Source organism: Aphelocoma coerulescens, chromosome 1A (assembly GCF_041296385.1).
Source record: "Aphelocoma coerulescens isolate FSJ_1873_10779 chromosome 1A, UR_Acoe_1.0, whole genome shotgun sequence".
NCBI lineage: Eukaryota > Metazoa > Chordata > Aves > Passeriformes > Corvidae > Aphelocoma > Aphelocoma coerulescens.
In genome coordinates this window covers 36235163-36245619 of record NC_091014.1, presented here as the reverse complement: position 1 = coordinate 36245619, position 10457 = coordinate 36235163, and the positions used below count along the sequence as shown (strand labels likewise).

General features: G+C 36.0%; 1 protein-coding gene across 1 annotated transcript in view; it reads right to left on the bottom strand.

The window, feature by feature from the left end:
- Positions 1-5610: 5610 nt before the first annotated feature.
- The window catches only part of RAP1B (RAP1B, member of RAS oncogene family), a 31469-nt gene continuing 26622 nt past the window's right edge, over positions 5611-10457 (bottom strand). Inside the window, exons 6-8 of the mRNA XM_068998745.1 lie at positions 10140-10283; positions 8281-8396; positions 5611-6846 (exon numbers count right to left, since the gene is read on the bottom strand). Of these exons, the coding sequence (XP_068854846.1) occupies positions 8310-8396; positions 10140-10283 (231 nt within the window). The 3' untranslated portion in view covers positions 5611-6846; positions 8281-8309. The remainder of the gene's footprint in view (positions 6847-8280; positions 8397-10139; positions 10284-10457) is intronic.

The window sequence follows — 10457 nt, the reverse complement described above, 5'->3', positions numbered from 1 at the left end:
TTCAAGCAAATTAGACGTTCACATTCATCAGAAGGATACACCTGACAACAGCTGCAAAAGGCAGCACAAGTGCAAGACATGGTCTGAAGTCCTCCAGCTTGTTCAGGATACTGATAAAATGCCACAGTTCCCAAGCATAGGGTCTCACAGAAGCTACCAGGGAGCCTAACTTCAGCCTAACAGAAGGCTCCACAAGAAGAAAGCTGAGAAGACTGGGCTTGCAGAAACACGAGCAAGCAGAGGACCTATAGAGAGTAGATTAGTCACTTAGTAATTCTGGATTTAAAAAAAAAAAAGTTGTCCTATCTTGTAGACTATCAAGAAAGCACAAGTAAAGGCAACAACCTTCTTGATGACAGAAAACCAAAAGAGTGCTAAAGGAATTACTACATTCTAGTTTAGTACTACACATTTAATAGAATTTACCTCTCAACAGATCCTCCTGAAACAGTGTAGCATTATCGTCTCTAGTGCATTGGGAAATTCAGAGTAATGCACAAATTAGTGTCTGGTTCAATTATTTGCTAACAGCTCACACCCTCAGGCTAGCCCTGCCTCAGGGCAGAGAGTAAACAAGTGAGAAATGTAAGGATGACAGAGAAGATGCTTCCTTTGTGTGCTGTCTCAAATTCATTCAAAGCAATGACAGATGAGAACAAAGCAAAGGAAGTAAGTCTGAGGAGAAATTAAGAGGGCAGGATGCATGCTTTTAAAAAAACCCAAACCCAACAAACCTGTAAAAGTATACGAAAGATTGAGGCTTTTGAGAGAACTTGTCTTAGTATGTACAGCCTCTCTTAAGTGCCGACTGGGGAAACACCTTAGAGGCTCCAGTAAGGGGGCAAAGCAGGGGGAACTGGGTAAAAACCTGGAAGTGTGTTTCAGTACTTTTTGACTGGCATCCCATTTCATATCTACTTTTATCTACTGAGACGGAAATAGGGGAAAAAATGAAAAAATAACTGAAAATCTCATGAAAGCAAGAAGCAGAAGGGAACACAATTTTTTTTTCCAAGTCAGTTATATAAAGGACTCTAAGTTCAAATTTACAATTAAAATTTCTAAATCCATCTTGAGTTTCACATATTTGCATCAGATACACTGGTCTTAACTCCAGTTGTTACCAGAATATCAGGGGAGGTAGCAATGCTCCTTACTTAGAGGCAGGACACCCAAAAATGACCCTGCAGCCAGCACAACTAACACAGAAACCTGGCATGTTTATTGCCAATGCCTAAGGTGCCTCTGCTCCCTACTACCTTTCTGCAAAGGTAACAGGACCTACAGGATGTACTATGTTAATTTTAATCTAGTATATCCTGAACTTTAAACAAGTAAACTAACTCACAACTCCAATTACCCTTTACAAAATACATTTTAAGACAGCTCATGAATTAAATAAATTTCCTTAATGCCCTGCTAAGCTGCATACATGCCATCTGCATATACAAAATTGTTACTTTTAATTCAGAATTACCAAAAGCAGGAGCTCAACAAAGTTCATGTGCAATGTGTGACAGCAGCACAGCTGCATTTAGTACAAAGAAAATAGGAAACTACACTATATCTTGCCTTTTTGTAAGAGAAGCAAAAAAGTTTTTTAGCACATCATTTCTTAGCTGAAACACATTCCTGGAAGTGTGTAAATTTTTACTTTTTCATTTAACTACATGGAAACTTTTAAAAAACCAATCTCAAGAATTTAAGTAAAGTGTTCACGTGATTGCTTAGTATTTAAATAAATGTTGACTCTCAAAATGTTTGCTCAGGTTCTTACCAGAACAAATTGATTCTCATGCTATTTCTACTGAGGCAGCTCAGCTAAAACCAGTTTTTATTATTAAATAGGAAAAAGAAAGAGACAAATTTGTAACTCATTTTATTTGTGTCTGAAAATCATGACAGTACTGCCAAGGGTCTTTGTTGCTATTGGGTGCATTACAAGCAGTAAACCCACTTGATGAGAGCTGGGATTTCACATGTAGAGATTTTTTGTACTTAGAATGGGAGTGAAGCTACTGAGTCCTCCCTACTAGATTGGGAAGGCTAAAATGCCACAAAGGTAAAGTATACTGACAAAAGAAGGAACTGTAACATCCACTATGATTTCACTCAGTATTCAAGATTGCAGAAATGCCCCATGCCTCCAAGTTTATGCTAAACAAAAGGTATTACATGAATTAATTAGAAATGACAATGATTCTCAAATGAAGTTCACCCCAGTCACAACTTCAAAGAAAAAAAATCCTGGTGGTAGTAAACTTTCTTAAAACAATGAAGCTGTAGAGCCTGTTGTTTGGCAGAACTAGGATCTCTTGAGACTGAAGTGAGTACGATGGAATTACAAAGACATTCTTTTATCCATTCACAAATCTCTTCCTAAAGAACAGCTCTTTGAAAACAGGAAGCCACTCTGCTTGATGATTCAAACTTCTGAAAATAAATGGCTTTGGAGGTTATTTAAAACAAACAAACAAACAAACAAACAACCCCCCCAAAAACCCCAAACACAGAAAACACAGCAAAATCCACATTTAGATGTTGTTTGAAGCCTGGATATTGAAACACTGTGAACAAAATCAAGACTATGAAATGACTTTGCTTGTAGTTCGAGACTCAGAATGTAAAGTTTTCCACAAATGTAAGTATCATTCCAAGTTTACTTTATAAAATGGAAAAGGTAGATGAGGTTTTAGGAGTCTTCAAGTTGTTCATAAGCCTTTGAAAGAAAAGCATAATGTACTTGAGATCCAGAAAAAAAATTTAATAACTAATTTAATAACTCTGGTACTCTAATGCTACCTTAGAGAACAACTTACAACTGCATTTTGCTATATATTTAATCAACTTTTTATTTGTCTTTATTCTCGTCCCCACACACAGGCAAAATAAAAGCAGTAAATTGAAATATATCCTAATGCTGTTGGGACAGCAGTTGAAAATTGAACAAAAAGCTTTCTGTCTACACTTGGCTGCATCATCAGATTACAGTTTAAAAAGTGCTACATAGCTGTACATAGACTATTTTTGACCATTCACATCTAGTATAACTTTCTACTGTTGATATGTCTTAAACTGAAGTCTATCTAGAACTAGTACAGTATTGTGGCCAAATTTCTCCCCAACTAAGCTATTTTCAAAGCTGGCAAAGATTGGAAAACTCAGGAAAAAAACCTCATGAAGTTTGATTCATCCAGTTTGTTTACAGCATTTTAAAAGAAGAAAAATTCTCATCTTTACTGTTCACCTGTAAGAAAACTGCAATTCTACTTACAACAGTTTAATCCCAATTTCAAACTCCTGCCACCTTTCATTTCTAGCATCACAGAATCAGTACATCTTATGAAAGAAATGTAATATCTAACTCCATGATACTTTTCCAGAATTTAAGTCTCTTATGCAGGAGAGCAGTAATAGTTTGAGCGTACACTTAGTTCATTTGGACATCTGAAAACATCTTGCAATGTCTCAAAATAGTCTTCCAAGTTAGGCAATTAACATTCATTTCACAGAATAATTTGAGAAGGAAGAAGAGCACTAGGATAAGGTAAGGTATAAGACAAATTTATACTGCAAGGAAAGAGTCCTAATATGAAGAGTGCAATTCCATTAAATAATACTTGTGTATTTCAGAATATAAATACTACTTTTTCCATAGAAGGCTCAGACTTTAAATACTGACATATACCAGTTTCAGATTAGAGAGGAAATAAAGCAGTGTGCACTGCAAGCATAAGCTAACTTTACAAGCAGTAATACATGTGCATTAACACCAAATTTGCAAAAATGCCTGTATTAATTCTCAAAATGTGAGTTATGCATGTTTTCATCCAAAGCTTTAGGAGAAGTGTTCTGTTTCTGTACAAGTAGTTCAAGCGTGAACTTCTTAAGCATTGGTACATAACGAAATTGTCTTGAAGATACGTAAAAGTTTGTTCAAAAATCTCAGCAGACAGGAATCTTTTCTAGAATTGGTAACTGCTTACATAATTCCAATTCCCATGGGGAACTGGATGTTCAGTTCCTCAGTGATAACAGCTTTTTACGCCACAATTATTTAGACACGAATTCTTATGTGTTTTTCTTTGCACTTCATCATTTAATTAGCAACATTTTGTCAAGCATCTTCCCTTTACAACTGGGACACTGCTCCCTTGAAGCTTGCCTAAATTTTCAAGAATACTGGGGTTTAAGTGTTACCTGGGTTACAATGTGCTGGCTTTACAATTCTGACATTAGTTCTAAATATGGGGGAGGGGGAAACATACTTCCCTTCTTTAGAATAATCTTCATATGCTAAAGCCTAGAGATTCTGAAAATTTTACTTCCTCAGGGTTTGATCCAACTGAGTACCTCTAATGCTGAGGAACAGAACAGTCAAGAATGCTTCAGTACAGAGCTTTTCAGGACAAAGCCTGACCTTCCCTGTCAATAGTACTCTTTGGCTGGACACCAAGACCCCAGACCAAGGCCCCTTCTCTGATGTTCTCCAAGAATTTTCTCTCACTCCCACCCAATGCCATCTGTACAGCTGCCTGGAAAAGAAACATATTAAAAAAAAACAGTAAAAGGACAACCAGGACATAAATGTGTTACAAGACCTGAATAAGGAGAGGCTGGAAATGAAGGGAAGAAAAATTCTGATTAGCTCACCAAAGAAGGCAGGTACCTAGTGAAAAAAGAACTAGGACATCTAGTGCTCCAGTCTCCTCTACTCTGGGGACCAAGCAGGATGGGGATCATCGTATCTTATGGTTTCTAATGATAAATGAAAAGGAATTTCAGTCTTAAATCTAGCTCTGCACAGTAGAAGTATACTACCTCCATTAAACAACTGTGTTGACTGATGAAACTACCAGCAGGAAGGATCTTACTTCACTGTGCAACATAAACTATTTCAAAGCTTACCAGTATTAGCTAACCTAGCCTGATTGAACTTGTGAGAATGAATTAGAACAAGCTCTCTGATAACTCTGTGCCAGAGAAACGGGAGGTACCAAGTATTTGGGTGTGACATTAATTTTCAGCAGCACAGCCACGATCAGAAAATCATCTACAGTCCATGCATTCCACTTCTCAGTCCACTATTAACAGGTATTTCAAGTCTGCAAAACTCTACACTCAATACTGCAAGAATGCTTTTCTGCAGATTTCCTTTAAACCAACCAAATAAGGTTTGGTCATGCAGAAATCATGCAGAAAAATCATATTGTCTCCCAAGATAATTTTTTTTTGCTAGACTAAGTAAATTTTAACAATTAATTCTCCCTGGAAAGAAAGAAAATAGCAGGCAACATATTTTCAAGTTTCCAAAACAGCCACTGATAGTCTAACCTTTGAAGACAGGTATTTTTCTGTTAGACTTTTCGTTTTGTTAGATCTTGGAATATTTCAAGTCCAGAAATAAGTGGAATTTCATTCAGTCAGAAATTCATTCACACTAACACATGGTATACTATTAGAAAAAATATCTGTGGCATGTATTTGTCAGAAAACAAAGTCATAAGTGTTCCTCTTCATCCTAAGATGTATGAATCTGCACTGTGCAAGAGATTTAAAAATCAATATTTACTAGCACTACTAAAACACAAAACATTCAAGTAGTATAACTGTAATGCAAGCCCTTGCATGGCAATCCAAATTTATTGAACTACTGATGCTAAGTCATACAAAATTGCACCACTTTAATTAAGGCTTTTAGTTTACATTTGGCCACCTCAAAGCAGTTGTAACATTAGGTTGGTCAATTTAAATACTGTGGCTCCCTGTTGGATATACACACAATCTTTACACCCAAACGTTAATGCATACAAAGCAACAAGGCATTGTTAAATAAATCAGCGAAAGTTAATTACTGCAACTTAGGCCCTGTGACCAATTACACATGATTAAAATTACTTCCCACATTCACATCCACAGTACTCTTCCACCATTTAACATCTCAACCAAAACGTTACACATGTAAAACAATCACTAACAGGCAAAAGTACTAAACCTGTATATTTGGTATTGCAAATACACTTATGCATGAGCAAGCAAGGGAATTCACAGTGAGAATCTACAGCTGCAGAAGCCCGAAAATGATTTACAAAAAATTGTTAAATCATTAAAAAATTGTTTTAAAATATACACTTCTTGTTGTAGACCCCCACTGTACACACAACTATAAACATTGTTCCCTATGTAAACAAGGAAAAGGAAACATACAATAAAAGGTTGAAAAGTCTGGACATTTCCTTCCCAACAGATATTAAAGGCCATGTCTTTAGTCAGACGTTATACTGAAAGGACTCTTAAAGACTAGTTCACTGTCTCCACAGGTTTTTCCTAAAATTAAAAAACTATATAGCCGTCGTGTTAATCAAAGCGCTTTTGTACAATACGATGATGATGATGATCCTGTATTTCTTTAAAAAAGTTACAATAAGCTACAAATACCGATGAAGCAAAGTTATCTGGAGTAGTCTATATAGGAGCTCTTTGGACTTTCTTTTATTATGCTAAAATAGTGGTGCTTTTAGGATTTACATTATTGTACTCTCCAATAGAAAGTGGGGATTGTTGAAGTATACAGTACACAGTTTTCATACATGTACAACATTGGTGGATGAACAATGTCTCTTATCAGTAATACTGGATGTAGGCTCTGGTTTTACCAGTTGCATACACAGAATATTTAGAAGTAAAAATCTCTCATGACACTGGAAAGTGATAGAATGTGCAAACTGATGTAGCTTTCATCCATTTCTTAAAGGGTACCACCACAGGAAAGTCCATTTAAGATGTTGGTAGGTTTAATAAAGTTGGAATGCTGGCACTGTTGAATTGGGCAACAGTTCTTCAGACCTGTAACAACAAAACAAGGGGCTAGTATTAGTAACAACTATTTGTGCTTGCTCTTTACTTAAAACAGCTACAGCAGGAACTAGCAAAGTTCTTGACAAACAGAAAACAACCTTAACATTTCTCTAATAATACACTTTTTACCGTGTACATACAAATAACAGTCTATCTCAATTATTATCCTAACTGGATTAGGATACATAGAGGAATCCAGGCTGCACTGTGGAAGTAGTATTTGATTGGTGGGACTAGTTTTGCTTACAGCATGACAGTTCCCATGGCTTTAAAAACAAACACAGTTGAAGGATCAAAGCTCCTGAATCAAAAGTCCTGTTAAGGAAACGGAGCAACCATTTCTGCCACCCTCAGCTAATGCTTTTGGAACCATCTTAGTTTTACTTTTAACTGATCTAAGTTGTTCAATTTGAGAAAGTTTGAATATACCAAAAAAAGAGTTACATACGGTGCTACCTGATTATTAATAAAAGCTTATGATTTCTGACAGTGAGATGTCCTACTAGGACCCTTCAGTACATCAGATAGGTCTACTGGATAGCAAAATAATGGATCATAGTACTGAAGTAACTGCACCACTGTATGTTCAGTAAAACTGAAGGAAAGGGAGGTAACAGGCAACTTTGATGACGTCAGGTCAATCATGACAGACCTCTGCCCATACTAAGGCTTGGAGATGGAAAGAGGGAAACAACCTACTCAGAAAAAAAAAAAAAGGCAGAAAAAAATCCATGCCTCCTGACTAACTTCTGGAAAGGCTTGCTTTAAGAGCAGGCTGGAGCTTGCTTGATCTTTCAGCTGCATTCTTTGAGCACAGATTAAGTCATGTAGAAATTTAGCCAACTGCAAACGAGTAAGAAATTGATCTAGTGACCAATAGCTCCAGGTCAAATATTTGGAGTGTTACAATGATCACTTTGCCTTTCTCATCCAAATATACTAATCACAATTCAATTCAAAATATCCACACAGTCTCAAGGACAGAAGCTAAATTCCTATGACATCACAAAAGCATATGCAGGAGTTCAAAGCAGAGACACCAGCATGCGAACTACAATATTGTACTGTGTGCATTCCAGATAACTGAGCTCTTGCAGTATATTCTATCAGGCTTTAAAAGACAAAACCGTGTTTCCAAAAGCTTTGAAGTATAGGAGGAAACACTGTTAATTTGAGCTCTATCAACACCTTAAAGCTTGAAAAAAACCTCCAGATTAGTGTTAACAGTGTATCTTGCACATGTTTGTAGTTCTGACTTTGAAACAGCAAAATAAAGACCAAAAACATTTATATGATAATGTAAATCAATAACTTTCAATGCTGTTCTGCATCAACAGCTACCACAGCTGTTTAGGGTTTTTTTAGTTGTTGTTTTGTTTGTTTTTCAAAGCCATAATGCACAGAAAAATTTAAAATGTTTACCTGGCTCAGAGCTACAGTACAGCTATGCATTAAAGTAGCTGACATGATGACTTTTTGCGTGCTTTTCCAGGCACCGGAGTTTTTCTGTTAATTTGTCGCACAAGGTCATAAAAGATCTGAAAAGATAAAAATCAGTTGATTATGGATTTTAGGAGGCTTCTCTTATAACCTTAAGCCTTGAATCTTCACACATAATGCACTCACATACTCAAGAACCCCTGAAAATATTTAGTTACCACAAAGCTATTAAGTTAAATTGTATACTTAGTTAATAACTGGGGTTTTTTTTCTTACTTAAGATAATTGTCTGCCAAGAGTTCTACACTTTCAGTGAAGCAAACTGGAAAGGCATCTATAACCCACAGCTATTTAATCTCTGGGTCAAACTCATCTGAACTCACATGAAAAATGCCACAGTGATCAACTACTCTATGGTATTACTTTGCAGTTTAGCACTGAGGTCAAGAAACAGGTCACAGCTTTCTTCTAACTCAAATCACTCTTAGGATGTTCTTTTAAAGAAAGTTCTAGTAAGTTTTTACTACACATTTTTCATGGTAACTCACATACACTACATACTCAGTAATAGTCTCTTGTATTTGAGTGAGATCATGCTTTTCCAGATACTTTCAAAATACTGAAGTATAAAGAATTAATTCTGCCTCTCAACCTACAGCCTGACAGAAGCTTAAAATTTCCCAGAAAGTAACTCATTTATGACACTCTCACACTTTAAGTCTCGTAGAATTCTAAAGAGAACATGATTTTTTTGAAAGGCTAATTTAAAACAAATCAACATACTACAGTTCAACAGCATCTGTTTCATTCATAATTGACATTGCTCCAATTACTTCTGCATCTCCTAAACTAAGGAAGCCCTCATACCAGAGCCACCCTGGCAGCTTCCTAAGCACTGGCTGCAAAGCAGCAAATGTTCCAACAAGGGCTTATAGTATTTGCTGGAAGTTCTAGTTTATTGAACATATGACTTTTATACAGTTATGGTGATTAATTTGAATTTTAAAAAAAGTCAATGGCTTCCAGAAATTCCCAACTAATTAAACACATATTACTTATTTTAAAAATCAGCTGTGCTAAAACCCCCATACGGTTTTCATTACTTGCAAGTCTTGCACAGAGGCCCTTTCAACTTGACTGTGTTGCCAACAATGTTTTCCAGATGACCTAATGAACTGTAGGATTTATCATAAAATTCAAGCTGTTCCAGAAATGTAAATACTAACACAGCTTCTTTTTCTAAAATTTTTGTATCCCTTTCTTTATGCTGGCACCCCCCACTGGATAAAAAGGCATGCATTATGGCAAGTCCCCAAAATGCATGCATTTGATCAATTGTCTAGCTCCTGTTAAATAAACAAGTAGATACATAGTAGAGAGGCTTTTGCATCCCTTTTACTTTACAGTAATTTTAGCAATAGTTTTTTAACTTACCATCTCAAATAGTGTTAACACCAAATAAATCAAATAGTTTTAATGACTTAACTTTCTTAAAGGTCTTTAAAAAAGTAAGTCTAGCAGTACAGTCTCAATTGATAGAGATTGTATCAACTAGGGAATGGACCATAAGAGAAATATTTATCCCAAATTCATACGAAGATAATTTGAAAATTACATTAATTGCAATAAAATCAGTATAACTTGGAAAAAATCCCACATCAAAGCTAAATACATCCCTTAACATAACCATCTCACAACAGCAGGGTACAGTTTTGCCCATTATAGTGAATATTATTCATGGTTAGTTTTTTCCTTGACAAACAGTAAATGTTTGGTTATCAGAACAGTGTCTCTTTTTTCTCCCCCTGACACCTCTCCCCACCACAGGTAAGATGCCTTACCTCGTTAACATTTATCTTTGATTTTGCAGAAGACTCTAAGAATGCACAGTTATTCCATTGCCTTGCTAGGTTCTGACCTTGTTCCTTTCCCACAACTCTTTCATCTTCCAAGTCACACTTATTGCCAACCAGAATCATAGGCACCTAAAAAACAATTCAATGACAGCAAAGAAACAATTAACATTTTAGAATGGCACAATGTAAATGCACACCTAAAAGCCATCTGAATCCTTAGAGGATCCTGATTTTCAGAATAATCAAGCTCTAGTATAACTAATTTAAGTTTACAGCTCTGTGATATTTCAATCTTCAAATGAA